General features: G+C 39.9%; 1 protein-coding gene across 11 annotated transcripts in view; it reads left to right on the top strand.

Annotated features, from left to right (window-relative positions):
• ano3 (anoctamin 3) overlaps positions 1–18996 on the top strand; it is a 156386-nt gene that overhangs the window by 72825 nt on the left and 64565 nt on the right. For 10 of the 11 annotated variants that reach the window (XM_079859856.1, XM_079859849.1, XM_079859850.1 and 7 more), the window contains 3 exons: positions 4424–4558; positions 7179–7275; positions 12004–12064. In XM_079859856.1, coding sequence (XP_079715982.1) covers positions 4424–4558; positions 7179–7275; positions 12004–12064 — 293 coding nt within the window. The remainder of the gene's footprint in view (positions 1–4423; positions 4559–7178; positions 7276–12003; positions 12065–18996) is intronic. The other variant, XM_079859857.1, reaches the window with a different exon arrangement.

Genomic DNA, 18996 nt, shown 5'->3' with positions numbered 1-18996 from the left:
CCATGACGTCAGAAAATTGCGCTAAAACACTCACTGAGTTTTTATTACTTGTTTTTTTGTAGTCTGAAAAACACATGCTGATTTTTACTAAATAAATTAATGAATAAATAAAATATATTATAAATAAAATATATTTAGAAAAATAAATGAATAAGGACACATTTGGACACTGAATGTGTGTATATATATATATATATATATATATATATATATATATATATATATGCACATATCAAGCACTGATGTAGATAAACCGGATATTTACTATGATGTCTGTAAAAAATTTATTTTAATCAGTTGAATTGAAGTGCACTGTGAATATAGCCAGTCCAGAATATACTGGCAAAGTTTTTGAATCTTCACAACAGCTTCCAGTTTGTTTGTTTTGGGGCTTTTCTCAAAAAAGTCTGAAAGTTTCTGAAAGGTTCTTGATGACTCAGAATGGCAGTGAAATCCTGAACGAAAATATTTGCGGTGTGAAAACAGCTTTAGGGCCCTATTTTAATGATCTGAAACGCAAGTATCAAACGCAAAACGCAAGTCACTTTGTGGGCGGATCTCGGGTGCTGTTGCTATTATACTGGCGGGATAAATTACTCTTGCGCCTGACGCTAAAATGGGTTTGTCTGAAGTAGCTTCATTATTCATAGGTGTGGTTTGAGCGTAACGTGAAATAAACCAATCAGAGCATCATCTCACATTCCCTTTAAGAGTAGGCGCGTTTGTTCCATTGCGGATTGCTATTATAACGGCGGATTTGCCAGGCGCACGCCAGGAGCGGTTCACATCCGAAGAGACCGACGTTCTCGTCAGGGCCGTAAAACACAGAGAAGTGACATTGTATGGGGATGGGAGAAACCCACCCAAATAAGTTTCGGTTAAACAGGCGTATACTAATTTGGGTAAATGTGTAAGCTAGATTTATGCCTATTTTTTCACTTCTTCATGGACACCACAATGATTTCCCTCGTGTGGAATATTTTTCTTGTAATTATGTATGGTTTGCAAAAATGCCAACTACTGCGTCTGTGAAGATGAGATAAGCAAAGTGTATGCGCGTTGTGCACACGCTACATTGTGGCCAAGCATGCGCCCTTAAAATATCATCTGAATAACATGCCACTGACTTTAGACTAGGTTTTTCCTGGTCTGTGGCGGAATTGTTTTCTGGAACTGCAAAATAGCATCAGTGAATGTTTGCGCCGGAACACGCCTCCTCTTTACACTGAACTGTCCCCGGGAGCGCAAATTCATTCCCTAATTTACCGACGTGCGTCTGTGGAGGGAAAAGTCCGCTGTGCTTCGGGTGCAAAATAGGAATGATACATGCGTTGGTGTACAAAGTCAATTGCGCTGGGTGCAAGATAGGGCACTTAATCTCACTAACTCATTCATATGTGCAGGACTGTGTTGGTGTGGCTGACCGCAGCTTCCTTGTGTAAATCATAGCTGTAGTCAAAAGTGAGAGAAAATGCAATCTCAGGTTCATAAAAATCGTATATTGACACTGGATTAGAGCCCTCTCCTTTTAAAGTGGAGAGAGAAAAATAATTGCGATGGTGATGTGCAGACACAGCAACTCTCTGCTGGTAGCTTCTCATCAGTTAGTGAGTAAGGCCACACTCCATTTGTGGAATTATATAACCGCCCTGACCTGGTATATTTTAAGTGAATTACATGTCCCTGTTTTTAAGTCACCTTTCTGCCTATTAATCTATGTATCTAACCTGTGCATCTGGGTCAATAATGTTTTTTTGTCTTTTAATCTATTAAACTATTTAAAAACAAAATGCAATTCATATCAATTCACTGTCATGGTTCCCTTTCAAGGGAACTCGAGTTGTGTCGAAACACTGTGGGAACGCCTCTGCGTGATTGCGTCATGAAGCACGTATGAAACCAGTCCAATAGCGTGACGGAACGTAATGTGACGTCATCGACCAGGAAACTGTAAAGCACATCTGAACCAAACAGCGTCAGCTTCAATGTCTTCAGCAAGCGCTCTATGGGAATCTATGTCCCTGGTGTTTTTTGTCTGTCTTAGAATGTGCTAGGCAAGAGTTTTCACCCATAAATACATATATATGGGCGGCAGTGGCTCAGTGGTTCATGTAGGTTGTCTACAAACCGGAAGGTTGGTGGTTCAATCCCCGGTTCCAATTGACCAAGTGTCAAGGTGTCTTTGAGCAAGACACCTAACCCCAGCTGCTCCCGACGAGCTGGATGGCGCCTTGCATGGCTGACACCGCCGTCGGTGTATGAATGAGTGAGTGAATGTGAGGCTATATGTAAAGCGCTTTGGTGGCCATAGGTCTGTGAAAGCGCTATATAAATGCAGTCTATTTACCATATATATAAACTTTATAATGGTGAGCGAACAACATTTCAATAGTGTGTTCATCCCTACCAAATCTACATCACGGGTGGGGATACACGTGTATTGTGTGTTGTTCATTTGGGAGCGAAGCATGTTCAGTCAGCCCTCAAGGGGGCTGAATATGAGCATTATTGTGAGACAGTTGAGAACGCTGTGCTGCTTGCCACGTCCCTTCGAGTGGAGTATCTTTGGGGAGACACCCACTAATAACTCGTTTCCTTTGTGGCACTTTGAGGCTGAGGCCAGCAGTCCGCACGAGGGTGCCGACATGGTACTTGGCTGTTGTACTAGAAGGCCTCTCCCTAGCTCCATTCGAGCCCATTGAGGAAGTTTCTGAGAATATCTCTAAAGACTGTCTTTCTCCTCGCTATTTCGCCTCTCAAGAGAATTGGAGACATTCAAGCACTTTTGGTATCTCCCTCGTGCCTGGTATGGTAAAGGGTTTTCTTCACCCTAAGACCAGGTTACGTTCCTAAGGTTCCTACTAATATTGTTCGTACCTAGAGTACTGCAGGCCTTCTGTCCTCCTCTGGATGTCAGACCTAGAGAAACCTCATCTGCCCTGCCCAATTAGGGCCTTAGATGCTTATGTCCACAGAACTGAGGAGAAAGTCTGAACACTGTTCGTTTATTTGGGGTACCCACAAAGGGGTGCCCGGCATCTAAGCAGAGGATGAGCAAGTGGGTGGTCGAGGCCGTCTCACTTGCTTATGAGTTGGCCAGTCAGCCTTCACCTTTGGCTGTATGGGCCCACTCCACTAGGAGTATGGCTGCTTCCAAAGCATTACTGTCAGGAGTTTCCCTCCAAGATGTTTGTGATGTGGCAGGCTAGTCCTCACCACATACATTCGTGAGGCTTCACTTGCTGGACCTCGGCTCCAATCCAGGGGTGCAGGTGCTTTCGCCTAGATGTGCGCATTGATTTCACACAGACGGACACTTGCTCTTATGGCGGCGTGGGTATTAGCACTCCCACAGTGTTTCGACGCAGCTTGAGATCTCTTGAAAGGGAACATCTCAGTTATGTATGTAACCCTAGTTCCCTGACGAGGGAACCAGACGCTGCGTCACCCTGCCATACTCCCAGCATGCCCATGATCAACTTGCTTCAGCCGATCAGAAGCTGACGCTGTTTGGTTCAGGTGTGCTTTATAGTTTCCTGGTCGACGATGTCACATGAAATTCTGTCACGCCATTGGACTGGTTTCATACGTGCTTCATGACGCAATCACGCAGAGGCGTTCCCACAGTGTTACGACGCAGCGTCTCGTTCCCTCTTCAGGGAACTAGGGTTACATACGTAACCGAGACATTCTGTTGTGTTTTGGACTTTTATTTTGTATTCATCAGTTTCTTTGGTTTTCTTAGTTTGTATCTATGGTTACAGATATGGGTAGTTATTCAGTTCAGCTGAGTGTCATTAATTACCTTGTTTGCATTAGTACTTAAGTTCCTCTGTTTTCAGTGTTCAGTTATCCGGTATTGTCAGTGTGTGTTGTGTTTGGATGTATCTGCATTTATTTTTATTAAAGACTCTGTTTGAACTTTATCTTCATTGTCATCTGCTTCCCAGCAACAAACTGTGACAGTCACAGTCATGTTTAGTCTTCACGGTCTTGTTTGGTTTTAGTCTTAGTTTTCATTGTCTTAGTTCTTGTCTTTCATTTGTTAGTCTCTAATTAGTCCTCACCTGTTCCCAGTTCCTCATGTATTTAAGCCCTCTGTTCCTTCAGTCCATGATCACTTGTTAACGGTTGTGGTTAGTGTGTTGTAGTCTTGCTCTTAGTGTTAATTAAAATATATTATCTTTGTCCATTCTGCGTCACACATCATTCTCTGGATTACACAGACAACCTGTGACAATACTAATATATTTTGAACAAGCTGAATAACATCAGTCAAATGCATTACGAACTAACACTGAACAGCAGTACATTTTTTATTTAATGTTAATCAAGATTAATAAATGTTGTGAAAATGTACTGAGCCCTATAATGAATGTTTCTTACTGACATTTCTTCATTTATTGGCCTGTCTGTCTCATAGGCGGTACTTCGGAGAGAAGATCGGGCTGTATTTTGCCTGGTTGGGCTGGTATACAGGTATGCTGATCCCTGCTGCTCTAGTCGGCCTCTTTGTCTTCCTCTATGGGCTTTTCACCATGGACTCCAGCCAAGTAAGGTTAGTCCTTGCTGGGGTTTTCAGCTATTTCAAAATTTCCCCCAGTATGCCTGAACCTGATCCCATCAGTCTAAGGGCCCTATTTTAACGATCTAAGCGCATGGTCTAAAGCGCAAGGCGCAAGTGCTCTTAGGACGTGTCCGAATCCACTTTTGCTAGATTGACGACGGGGAAAATTGTCGGTGCGCCAGGCGCATGATCTAAAAGAGTTGTCTCTATTCTCTTAATGAGTAATGGGTGTGTTTTAACGTGAAATAAACCAACCAGAGCCTCATCTCCCATTCCCCTTAAAAGCCAGGTGCGACGCGCTATTTACATGACGGAATTTGCAAGCGGAGAAACTGAACGCGCCTCCAGAGCGCAAACGGATCTGCTTGTGCGCGAAGTTAAAGCCCGCAAGCAGACCATCTATGGAACAAGCCGGATTCCACCATATCTTTATGTACACAATATTAATCTTTTACAATGTAATCCTTTTATATTTAATATTTGGCATGTTTGAGTGCTGCCCTGTGTGTGTAATAAGCGCGTTGTGGACCCGCCTATAGGCGCACATTACTAACGCGCTGTATAAATAAATAAAAACATAATGTCTATTTCAGTTGCCTCAAAATAGCAACACGCCAACAATGCATCTGAACACACCTCGTTTTTAGACCAGCACAAATGGGCGCACAAATAGGCACAAATGCATTTGCTATTTAAACAACATGGCGCAGGACGTGAAAATGAGAACTGTGTCGGACTGAAACTAGCAAAAAACCTGACGCTGCATTGCGCCGGGTGTACTGCAGAGCCGGCGCCAGCCAAGCGCTGATGAGGGGGCGTCTGAAATACCGGGAGGGGGCGTTCACATTAACGCACGTCACCACTTTTTGCCAGGGTCGGTATTCTCCCCACCACTTTTTAAAACATCTTCGCGGCACGGATGTACCAAAACAAATTAATAAAACATAGGCCTATCCAGTTAACTAGCAGAGCATTCATTTTGTTCGTTTGTCAAATTAGAGTCGTTCTAGCGCTGAAATGTGTTGTTTTTAAATCAAGTGATCAAAGTGCTCGGTGCTCGCATCGATCAGTGAAGCTGATACACGTTTACATGGACACCTTTTGGTTCAATCGGAATGAAATCAATACGATTGATGAATCCCAACACAGTGTTTACATGAACGATAAATAAAGTAATGGGGTTGATGTGCGCGTTTATCTGTCACACGTTTAAATCGGAATAGATTTTTTGACATTTGCACACTGCACAAATATACAGTTTCCCGCTGTTCTCCTCTGGTTCTTTACTTGTTTTAAACAGCAGATGTAATTTTAATCCGTCTCTGGCCATGATTTGGAGACAATGAGCATATTAACCGTTTTGCCGTGTTGCTTAAATCACGCAGTAAAAATGCCCAAAACCAGTTGTCTGTGGATGAGAATCCAAAACAAGGACAGGTGGGACGTTGTCCTGCTTCACTTCACAGACGCTGAGTGAAATGAGAATTTTAGAATGACGGGACACTTATTTATAACACTTTATTCAACAGGAAGAACAGCTCGTTCCGCTCATTAAACGTCATTACGCTATTTAACGTCATCGCACATGCGCAGTCCTTTCAGTTTTGGTTTTCAATCTGATCAAGTGTTTACATGTTCTCTCGATCGGATTACAAAAGGAATAAACCACCCCTTTCAATCCGATCGAAATTTCATTCGGATCAAGCTCAATCGGATCAATTAAGGTGTTTACATGATTGTCGCTCGCGCAGTCTTCACATGGACGCACACTTCAATCCGTTGCGGAGACTGAGCTAATCGTTTCGTTCTGGTGAAATTACAACAAAATGTGCAAAACAGAACCCCCCCCCCCCCCACACACACACACACACACAATTATACATACAAATGAACTGGTAGTGCTATTACCATTATGCAAAAAAAGAGATCAGATCCAGATGGATAAAGCATTCTTGTTTATTTTTGTTACATTTGAATTACATTTTAATCTTACACGTGTGTAACAAAAAGCTTTCTCTGTATGAGGTTTGGCTGTACTTATTATAATAGGCTAATAATAATGCAAAAACGTGTACACTTCAAATAAGATAAATTTCTTTCTTTTTAATCCATTTTCAAATGTCCATTGTGAAACCAACGATATGATGCAACCGTAGCCTTCGTGTGAACTTTCCCGTATGAGAAATTTAAAATGTTAGGGTGAGTGAGCACGCAAAATCAGGCGACCAATCAAAATTCGACTTTGCATAATAGACTATAATAGATATTTGCATAATAGATATTATTAATTTAGCTTAATATTCACAAAAATAAGAAAATGTGAAAATGTAATTGTCAAATGTGATTTTTAAATAGCATATTTTATCAGTAAAATCCCGTTTACATTCATGGTGATCTGAGGGGGCGGGAGAGTCCCGTTGAGGGGGCGTCGCCCCCTCACGCCCCCCCCCCCCCCCCGTGGCGCCGGCCCTGGTGTACTGTATGATAGGGCCCTATATGTCAAAACATTAATATTACATCACATTTTTATTCACTACTTTCAATGTTTCCCTACATATTCTTCTCAATAAAGCACAGATTCATGAGAGTTTTTTTTCCTGTTTTGTTTCAGTAAAGAGATCTGTGAGGCCAACACCACCATCATGTGCCCCATGTGTGAAGGCAACTGTAGCTCTTGGACGCTTAGTGACAGCTGTGTCTATGCAAAGGTACCGTACATCCACCTTCTACTGGCATAAACCACATGGTTAAAACAAATGCCATTTTGATAGATACTTTTAATGGCAAATCAAGGTAAGAAGGTAAGACTATTTAATGATGCTTGTAAAAAAAATCTGTAAATATAGGGCCAATTGTGCTGTTAATATGAAGGAATATTCTGTATCAATTTCTTCACCTGTGTTTTACCCATATTTTGTGTTTTAGTGTTAAAGGAATCTCCATAAACTCACACACTTTATATTGTGTCTTTAACTACTATGTATTTACAGAGGTGCTAATCTTTCTTTTGATAAATTACATGTTCAGATATTCATACAACAAAATATTCTGGGGGCCATAATATTTTTTGTGAAAATTATAAAAAATGCTGGCAGTGGCTGTCAACCCCCTTTTTTAATATAAAATGCTGGCAGGGAAAGAGTTTCTATAAACGGTGACCCGGTAAACATAAGATAATGGCCTGGCAGAAAATGTTATAGATTTTTCAGTTTTGGGTAAAATAAAAGCCAGTCATTGGCCATTGTCCCACCTTGATATTGGTCCTGATAAATTCACTTTGTTGAACTAATACCAGGAAAATGTTGCCATAGTTTTCTCTTAATACAATTAAATAAAAAAGAAAAAGCAAAAAAAGGTAATAAAATACATTTTACAACGGCTGATAGTAAATTCAAGTGAAATAGAAGTTAATAGAAATGCATATATCTTGAATTTTCTTCAGTAGATGACATTGTATGTCTTTGATTCAATTTGCTTGAGCCAATTTGCATCTTGGCGTGTGTCCTTGTAATTGTCAAGTCACATTTATTTATATAGCACTTTTTACAATACAGATTTTTCAAAGCAACTTTACAGAGATAACAGGAAAATAATGCAACAAAGTTTGTTTCCAGAAGAATATAGTGTCACAGTCCAGCTTAAGTAAGTTCAGTGATGTTTCATTTTTGTTGTAAAAAAAGTTAATTTAGTTATTTTTTATATATAGTCACTGTAATGTTGCAGGCTGAATTAAAGGAGGAAGCAGAATCCACATGCTTTATTAAATAAACTCAAAACTAGACAGAGAGACTTAGACTAGGGAACATGACTCGGGAACAGGACTCAGGAACAGGACAAATTCCTGTTCAACACAAGGGGGCGTGGCTAATCAGAAACACCTGAGGAAACTAATCAACATAACGGGGAACTGCTAAACAAGGGACAAGACAGGGGAACACAGACATGAATCATAACATAACCCCCCCCCCCCCCCCCCTCCCTCCCTCCCTCTATGGGCGGCTCCCGACGCCCATCAAAACAAAAAAACTATAGTTCAGGAGGGTGGTGGAGCGGAGGCGGACCCGGGGGCGGAATGGAGGGCCAGGCCCATGGAGCGGCAGAGGGCCTGGAGACTGTGGCAGGACGGATCAGGCAGTCCAGGCGACCAGGGCGAAGCAGTAATTGACTAATACTGAACGATCAAGTTGTGTTTTTTAAATAAGAGGTTTAATAATAGCCAGCTTAAAAGTTTCCGGTACATATCCTAGTGACAAAGAGGAATTAATGAAATTAAGGAGAGGATATATGACCTTTGGAGGCATCTCTTTCAGTAGCTTAGTCGGAATAGGGTCTACCGTACATGTTGTCGATTTAGATGATTTAACGAGTTTAGACAATTCTTCCTCTCCTATTGCAACGAATGAATGTAATTTTTCCTCAGGGACACTACAATGCACTGTCTGATGTGATACTGTAGATGGTTGCATAGTTATAATTTTCTCTCTAATATTATCAATCTTGTAAGTAAAGAAGTTCATAAAGTCATTACTGCTATGCTCTTTGGAACTTCAGAAGAATAAGCTTTATTTCTGGTTAATTTATCCACTGTGTCAAATAAATAACTAGGGTTGTATTTGTTTTCTTTGAGGAGAATTCGAAAAAAAAAACGTCTAGTTTTGTTTTCTTCCAGTTGCTCTCCATTTTTCTGGCTGCTCTCTTAAGGGCCCGATATAATAAATTCATGGTGCTGTGTACTGTGGTAACACGAAAAGTCAAGAAAACCAAGACAAACAACATGAAAGTCAAGAAATCACATCTTGGCTTTGTGGTGATATTAATGTATACTGTATATTTCCTGTAGACATCTTTATGCAAATACATATTGTTTTGCAGAAAAGATGTACTCTTTTAGTGCACATATGTAGTTTATACCGGTTTATAACCATAACAACTTTGTTTTTAGAATGTCTGTTTCCAAACTTTTTGTTGTAGCCTCATCAGGAAAGCCTGTTTTGTCTGACGTCAAAGATATTCATATGTTTTGAATTAGTGTTTGTTCCTGAATTTTCAACATGCAAATCAAACACAGATTCTTCAAGCTGTGCAACCAGTGCTAAGTTGATTTTGTGACATGGGAACATGGTAGTGGTTTGGCCTGGGAGAGGCTAATATTTGAATAAAATACACATTAAAATTGGTTCCTGCCCTGAAGAATGTTTTATTGCTTGAAGTTTGCACTTTCATAGCTCAGGAGACAATGTTAAAACAATGTTGACACGGTTCTTTCTTGGCCACCCACTACTGTTATGGGGCTGGATTTGGGCCAGAGGTAACAATGGCATGGAAATGAGCTACTGTCCTTACACTGCTCAGCATTTTTTTTTTTTACCATTGGTCCATCCCACTCCATTGAAACTATTTTGTCACATGTTGGCAAAATCTTAAATTCTGAAGATGATTTTCCCAACCCACTATTGATTTCTCAGCATAGAGAGGATTTAATACCTGCCTGCAACTCCTCTGCTTTCAAAAACAGCGGTTCTTCAAACTGGCTTCAAAATTCACTTAACGAGTGTTGTTATAAAAATCCCAATTTAGGTTCTGCCATTCCTCCCATATCCAAAAGGATTAAATATCACTGTGCTCTTTCCACACAGGTTAAATAAACAATTATATGAGCTGTACATAAAACCTCCTGCCAAGCCCACAGAGGCTTCTCACGACTTAAAGATCAAATCTCTTCTGCCAAAATCTCCACCTCCTCAACAAACAAAGCTCCCACTGGGGAGTCAGAGCAACAGAACAGCCTTACTTTGTACTCTAGAATCATATCAATGGAGAGTTATTTGGCACATGCCAGTCAAGTTCTCTGCATCCTACTGCTGGAGTTTTCACTGACCATCAGCTCTTTCTTCTGTCTCACACTCTTTAACGAAGTTCATAACATAATTTTGGAAGGAATATATTAGCCTAATGCTGCCAATTCTGTTTCAAGGGTATAGAACAGAGGTGTCCAAACCTGCTCCTGGAGGACCATTGTCCTGAAGAGTTTGGCTCCGACTTGCCCTCAATACACCTGTAGTAGTTAGCTGTTGCAGGTGTGTTTAATTGGAGTTGGAGCTGAACTCTGCTGGACAGTGGGAATCCAGGAGCAGAATTGGACACATCTAGTGTAGGTATGTAAACAAATGTCCCATGACATTTCTTTAGAATCTCTTCACATCTCCACCTTTAGGCCCACAGTTATAACCCTATTTATAACTTGTGAAACACCAATCACAAATTCCTAGCACCAATATTAATACAAACATTTACACCTACATATAACACTTCCACCTCATGTCTGATTACAAATGGTCATCTAAGACAGTTTACACCTGATATACAGGTGTCAAATGTGTCACCTGTGAGTTTTCATGCTGTGCTCTCTGATTTTGTGACTACATATTGCTTACTCACCTACTACTGTATGTCACTGTGTAATTGCATGTTGTTGTCAGGCATATACAGTTTCTGTGAAGTCTTGTGCACATATCTGTCTGGGCTTTTCCAAATTATGTAGCAGGCATAATTGAAATGTCTTTTGGCTCAAGAATTATATGAGTGGGTATTTCTGTTGCTCTTGTTCCTGCAAAATGGCAACTCTCACTGAATAACATTCGCTGGCCGCTTCACTGCTGCAAATTGCTGTCAGAATGAACAATTCTGGCACTTTATGCCAAACTCCTTATTTTTCTTGCTGAAATTCTTAAAAGGCTGTGGCCTTTAACGTCTTTGTTAGCTCCCTACTCCCATGCCAGCTATCACCAGTTCAAGCCCAGCTCGGAGGGAGCCGAGAGGAACTGGTAACAATGGTGCTTTGACCCAGATTGAGGTTTCAAGGGGGGAGTGTAACACAGGCTAGCTGATATGAGATAGCTGTGAAGGCAAACCTCACTGTCCTGGACTCAAAAAGGTGTGCAGCGTGCGCTAGTGACTGATGCTAGACACTGTGGTCTTTAGCTTCCTTATTAGCATGCACAAGCGAATCCAATGACATAAATGGTGAAAATGTGTTCATTCTTCTCAGTATTAAAAATTCAAACTTAATCGAACAAACTCGATCTCAGGAGAAAGTGTAAATATTTTACAAAGTTAAATTTTTTTTACTAATTTGTACAATGTGATTTGTAAGAAAAAGTATTTGTAAAAAAGAAACAAAAAAACATGAACCTGCACTCCTAAACCTAACCATATGTGGGGCATTAGCTAGTTGTACGAAAACATACTAATGAAATCGTAAAAAAAATAAAATAATAAACTCATAGATTAAATGGACGTGAATCTTATGTAAATAATCATTATTTGTTCATATGCTTTTCTATTCCATTATTTTCTTGATATACTGTATGATTTTAGCTTGCTGTTATTTCCAAATTATACATTCTAAAATGCACTGCCTTTTTTGTGCTTACCAGGTGACCCATCTTTTTGATAATGGAGGCACAGTCTTCTTTGCTATCTTCATGGCAATATGGGGTGAGTCTGAATCGTTTTAATCTAATCATTACTCTTTCCACCAGCAGAAAGACAGACAGGTCAGCATTTGGTTTGAAGTACAAATTAAGTAATTATACAAGAGGCTTCCTTCAGTGGGCAGAATTAGTATCTATAGCAGCCTTTGGTCTGCTATAAAAGGAATGACTAAAAAGCTCATGAGAAGCAGCTGTAATCAATCACCACTTTGTCCCACATTACAACAAATGATACAATCAGGTCACAGTAGACCACACTCACAGCACAAACATTTAAATATTTCAAAACTGCTTAGACTTTAGTTTACTCCTCTGAACAAGAGCAGTGATAAATAGATGTGTTGAAGGATCCCCGGTGGCAATCACAGGTGAGTTTGTGCTTGATAATTGTGGCCTCATTATTAAGTCTAATTGACTGACTACAGCCAATGAAACACTTCCCAGGAGTGAAATGAAAGTAGATTAATGTGAACAGACATGGTGGATTTACTGCTGTGGATGTTTTCCTTTAAATGTGACATTAAACAAAATGGCAGTTTAACTAAAAAAATATTTTCAAACTGTTGCTGCACCATAACTGTAGTTGACCTGAAAGGGAAAACAAACTATAAAAGTTTACACTAATGTCCACTTGTGTCAGTGCTTATTACTGTACACTAATTTCCCTTGTGGCAATCCTTATAATTGTGCTTTATGACATATTCCAGAAGGCGTGAAATTGAAGTAGCATAGCTAGTACATGTGTTTGCATTCATATATATATATATATTTTGTGTGTGTGTGTGTGTGTGTGTGTGTGTGTTTTGATTAATCTGTGCAAGGTTTTGCAGGTGCAGAACTGTAGGTGACTTGTGGAAGGTGTAGGTGATCTAAACAAAGCAACATATTAGTCACAGCCATATTTTTATCTGCTGGAAAAGGGATATAAAAACAATGCATGGACACAAATGCCACTAACGCTATCACAGTTAGGGTAGCTGCAATAAAGCTGTATAGTTTAACATGAAATTACAGGCTACTAATTACAAAATACTCCTTAATTCAACAAAAACAAATTGTAAACAGTAAACAAAAACATGTAAATGGGGAATCTGATACTCAAATGTCTAAATTGCTTTTAAAACTAATACATGGAATTCATGAGCTCTTCAAAATAATGGCTTTAGTGGGGATGAAGAAGGGTTGTTCTAAAACGACAAAACCACTATTCCATTGTCAAGAGAATTCAGGATAAATTTCTCTCTTATGGTGCTTTCTCACATGGTTCGATTGCCACACTTGGTTTGAATGCTCCCCCCTCCCTCTGCCCCCACCGGAGTGTGCTCACATTATATTATAACGACGACACAGGAGAAGGCTGCAAATGGCACAAAACGGCACTTGCATCTATCTGTCGCGAATGTACTGCGAATGTTCTGAAGAACCAAAAGTGCTATTGTGAAAGCACCTTTAGACATTTCAGAGTCAAATGAGAGTTCACACAAAAGTTGTACAAGGGTGACTATTCATTAACACTTTGGAAATGCCACATTAGTGTTCTAGAAGCTTGAGTAAAAAAAAAAAAAAGTGCTATCCTTAAATACAAAAGAAATTTAGGCCATGGACACAAAGGTTCTGTCGCATTTGTTTGCAGGAACGTATGGCATAAGTTACCATTCTATGGCTCTTTTTAATTGGTCAAACACTGCAATGAATATTTTCACATACTGATGGCCAAACTGTTGGCTATATTTGATCATTGTCAATGGCAACACAATAGTGCTACATTCATGTCTATCAAATTACTCAATGGTCTCTTTCTTTCCATACAAACTCATGCTAGAATATCTCATTGGCACTTTCTTTTTGCCTCAAAACATCTAGATTACGTGTTTAACCCTGGTTCCCTGAGAAGGAAAATTAGATGTTGCGTCATGGAGTTGACGCTTTGGGGAACGCCCTCAGCGTAACCGGTATCTGAATACATGTAACAAACATGCCAATTTTTTGGCCAACGGCAGTTCACGGTGTCCAAAGTGGAGCGCCTGTGAGTATAAGAGGGTATCTGCAAGACAAGTCATAAACTCTTTTGTCTGAAAAAGACGTTCAGGCAAACCTGATGCATGGCAACGACGCAAAATCGTGTTCCCCTTCTCAGGAAACCATTTTTACATGTGTAACCTAGACCAATAGGCGTTGCTGAGGGGTTACCTACCTCACTATTCAGTGGATATGCACAAACATAGAGGGCATAACATAGATTGTCTCTACAGATCACTTAGTTGGAGTCAGAGCGATTCAACTCCCAGGGCGCAGATTGCGACTAATAGACTGCTTATTGGAGGCAATCTCTAAGCCCAAGGGCAGGCAAAAAGCCTTAAAGCCCCAAGAGCAAAAGCTCTAATATAGAGCTAGCTATGTCAATACTTTGATAAAGCCCTTAGGGAGTAGCCTATCAAAGGGAGTAATTCAACAAAGACCTTCGATCTACCACTACTTCCAAGGGGGAGAATATAACCTTCACTTCATCAGAAGGGATGCAAATACAAGTGTGGCACAGAATAAAGCCAAAAACTCTTGCCATTGCAACTCAACCCCTAGGGAAACTACAGGGGAGCTTAGGCTCTACTTAATTAACCTAGAGTCATTGGGGAGCACGCTCAACTCTACTTGTTCTTCTACGGGCACCACAAGGAGACTTCATGCACTCATCTGACTATAGAATGCAGCAAGATGGGAGGCCACCAGGCAAACTGCCTCTACTTCTCCAAGCATGGATCAACTAGAGACTTTGCACGATACCCAGCCATAGGGGAGCATAAGGCCCTACTTCAAGTGAGCATGCAAAGTAGCTCTTCAGGGTACAACATTCACTATTGCTACCACTCCAAGGTGGAGCCTAATCCTTACTCCTACTCAGGAAAGGAGGGAGAATGAGAGCAGGGCATAATGCAGTGTGCATACCACTCTTATCCCCCTAAACCCCCCTCTAAACCCCCAGGAAACCGCAAGGGATCTTAGGTTCTACTTTAAGACCTCAAAATGACTGGAGAAGACTGGAACAGTTGAACCCTGCCTTGAAAAAAAGGCACTCCACCTAAACCCATTAAAGCTATCACTTTTTTACGATATCATGTGACAGATAACACATTGGACACCCATAGGCGATCTTCCTCTACTTATAAGTACTGTCGAACCAGGGCCATATTCTAGCACCCATCCAAAGGGGAGGGATATCACTGTTTAAAAACTCAACAATAGTTGGGGAGGAATGTAAATGAACCAGAGGGAGTTTATGAGTTGTCCAGCATAGTTCCATTCACTCTGCTCTCTCCTAAGGGGTACTTGAGCAGCTTATCACTGGAAGCAAGCAAGGTGCTAAAATATCTGTGGGGTATTTTGAGCTAAACCTTCACATACACACTCTGGGGACATCAAAGACTTATTTTACATCTTTTGAAAAGGGCATTATACCACCCCTTTAAAAGAGAGGGTTTGAGTTTTGTCTAAATTTAATCTGTATCCTGAGTACCAGTGTTGTGAGTAATGCGCTACAAAGTAACTTGCTACTGTAATTCCACTACTTTTAGCGGTAACGGGCATGTAACTTTTTTTTTTTTAAATCAAGTAATGCAATTACAATTGCTGAAATTTAAATGAGCGTTACTCTCTTTTATGTCAATATTAAGGGTAATAGGTGTCTCTCACATTGTCCCACAGCAACATTAAAATAGTGTAGAATAGTCTACAATGTTTTATAATAATAATGTGTTCTATTTAGTGTAAATTTCATTAATTTAACATATTTAATATTGGGGGTATCCAAGTTATTTCACATATTTATTATTTTTTTTTTTTTAAAGTAATGCAATAGTTACTTTCCCTGGTAATTAGTACTTTTGTAATGATGTAACTCAGTTACTGACTCAGTTTCTTTTTGTGAGAAGTAACTAGTAACTATAACTAATTACTTTTTTAAAGTAACTTACCCAACACTGCTGAGTACCAACCAAACTGTTCAAGGCATGACATAAGTTTAGGTAAACTGGAGTCTGGGTCGGATATTGTCATAAGAATATCTTCCGCATATAGAGATATTTTGTGTTCATTTCCTTTAAATTGGAATCCTGGTATTTCTACGTCTTCTCTAATTGCTTGAGCAAGTGGCTCTATGAATAGTGCGAAAAGTGTGGGACTTAAAGGGCATCCTTGGTGACATCCCCGTTCCAGTGTAATTGAACTAGAAATATTACCATTTATTTGAATCTGGGCCATCAGTAAATTATATAGTGGTTTAAGACATCCTATAACCTTTTCATTAAAGCCAAAACGTAGCAGTACCAGGTACAAAAACTCCCATCGCACAGAGTCAAAAGCCTCTTCGGGCATCGTGGCTAATTGCCAGAGATTTAGAATTACTTTTGCTTATGCTATCAATCAAAAATAATGCCCGTCTCAAATTATCTTGTGTCTGCCTGTTTTTCACAAATCCTGTTTGGTCAGTATAAATCAATTCAGGAATTATATTTTCTAATCTTTTTGCAATTATCGAACTGTATAATCTATATTCAAAACTGAAATGGGTCTATAATGACCCACATTCCGTCTTATCTTTTCCAACTTTTTGTATTACTGATATGATAGCTTGTTTCCAGGATATTGGGGTCTCTCCACCCCTAACAACATGGTTAAAACATTTTAGGAGCATAGGTTTTAATAATCCCCTACTTTTTTGTACCACTCTGCTGAGTACCCATCCCCCCAGATACTTTATTTTGTCTTTAAATTTGATATCGCCTTATCAATTTCTGCTTCTGTAATTGCTTGTGTTACCAGTTTGTAGAGATTCCAAAAAATGTTCAATAATGGAAGGGTCTGCTGCTTCTGGTTGGGAGTATAATGTTTTTAAATAGATTTCAAACAACCTTAATATATCTTCTTTTTTATAGCACGTTACTGACCTTTCAGTTTGCTGTTTACGGAGTTTCCATGCTAAATTTTTTTTAGCTCTGGGTCCATTCTCATAATAATTCTGTTTGATATATTTCAGTTTAATCTCTACTTGTTTATCAAGTATCTTATTTATTTGTTGTTTTATTACTTTTATTTCTTCTAAGATTTGGTGTTATTTAATTCAATGGGCCCTATTTTAACGATCTGAAACACAAGTATCAAGTAACTTTATGGGCGGGTCTTGGGCGCTGTTGCTATTATACCGGCGGGATAAATGACTCTTGTGCCCAACGCAAATCTAAAATGGGTTGGTCTGAAGTAGCTTCATTATTCATAGGTGTGGTTTGGGCGTAACGTGAAATAAACCAATCAGAGCGACATCTCACATTCCCTTTAAGAGCAGGCACGCTTGTTCTTTGGCGGATTGCTATCATAACGGCGGATTTGCCAGGCGCGCGCCAGGAGCGGTTCACAGCCGAGGAGACCGACGTTCTCGTCAGGGCCGTAAAACACAGAGAAGTGACATTGGGGATGGGAGAAACCCACCCAAATTAACTTCGGTTAAACAGGCGTATGTAAATTTGGGTAAATGTGTAAGCTAGATTTATGCTTTTATAATAAACTATCTATCTATCTATCTATCTATCTATCTATCTATCTATCTATCTATCTATCTATCTATCTATCTATCTATCTATCTATCTATCTATCTATCTATCTATTGTAATAATGTATGATTTGCAAAAATGAAAACTGCTGCTTCTGTGTAGATGAGAGAATCAAAGTGTGCACACGCTACATTAATTATGGCCAAGCATGCGCCCTAAAAGTAGCATATGAATATCATGCGCCACTGACTTTAAACTAGGTTTTTCCTGGTCAGTGGCAGAATTGTTTTCTAAACCTGCAAAATAGCATTAGGGAGCGTTTGCGCCGGAACACGCCTCCTCTTTGCTCTGAACCGCCCCGGGGAGCGCAAGTGTATTTCCTAGTTTACCGACGTGCGTCTGTGGAGGGAAAAGTCGGCTGTGCGCGGGTGCAAAATAGGAATGATACATGCGTCGGTGTACAAAGTCAATTGCGCTGGGTGCAAGATAGGGCCCAATATGTTTTTGTTCCAGTGTTTTTAGTGTGTTTGATAAATCTTTTTTTTTCCCCTTGAGGACCACTTTAACAGCTTTCCTCTTAACACTGCCTTAGCGGCATCCCATAGAACACTTGATGACATTTCCTCATTATTATTAAATTCAATGTACTCTTTCATTTCTTTTTTAATATATTCTATACATTGGGGGTCATTTAAGAGACTAGTGTTCAATCTCCAGACGGTGTTCTTGGATTGAACATTTAAATGAAGTCCTCAAATAAGTTCCTGCATGATCTGAAAGATCTCTAATTCCTATATCACAACCTATAATTAAAATTTTTATTCATTTATCCTTTATTTTACCAGGATACTCCCATTGAGATATAAAATCTCTTCTTCCAGGGAGTCCTGGCCAAAATGGCAGCACAAAGTTTCACATAAACAACATACAAACATAAAACTCAGAATCTTACATAAAATTTTATCCAGCACTCACTTAATTCTATGCCTGTTAGAGCCCTGCATTTCAGCCCGAGGTCGACGGGCCCTGTCTTATGTACGTCCCTTGGCCCGGGCTTTGGGCAATTTTCACGTCATAGTTCACATGCGGGCCGGGCCTGTTTTAGGCTTCTTTTTATATTTTAGACATTAATTAAAAGAAAATATGAAAAGTTGACGATGGAAAAACAAACATAGAAAGACATTTTATAACCTTTCACACTGACATATGACTGACACATGACAGTCTCACGCACATGCACACAGAAGGTTTCCCGGCAGCGTGACCCACGATTAACCTCATGTGCAATGGAGAACATTAAGAGAAAAAATGCCGATGGCGAACTTAAAAGTGAGAAAAACACCAGAGGAAAGGCAAACTTCTGGGCTGTTCTTCAAATAGTGACAACCTTAAATGA

The sequence above is a fragment of the Squalius cephalus genome (assembly GCF_949319135.1).
Source record: "Squalius cephalus genome assembly, chromosome: 23".
Classification (NCBI taxonomy): domain Eukaryota; kingdom Metazoa; phylum Chordata; class Actinopteri; order Cypriniformes; family Leuciscidae; genus Squalius; species Squalius cephalus.
The sequence above is the reverse complement of the archived record's forward strand: the minus strand, read 5'-3'. Positions and strand labels throughout refer to the sequence as shown.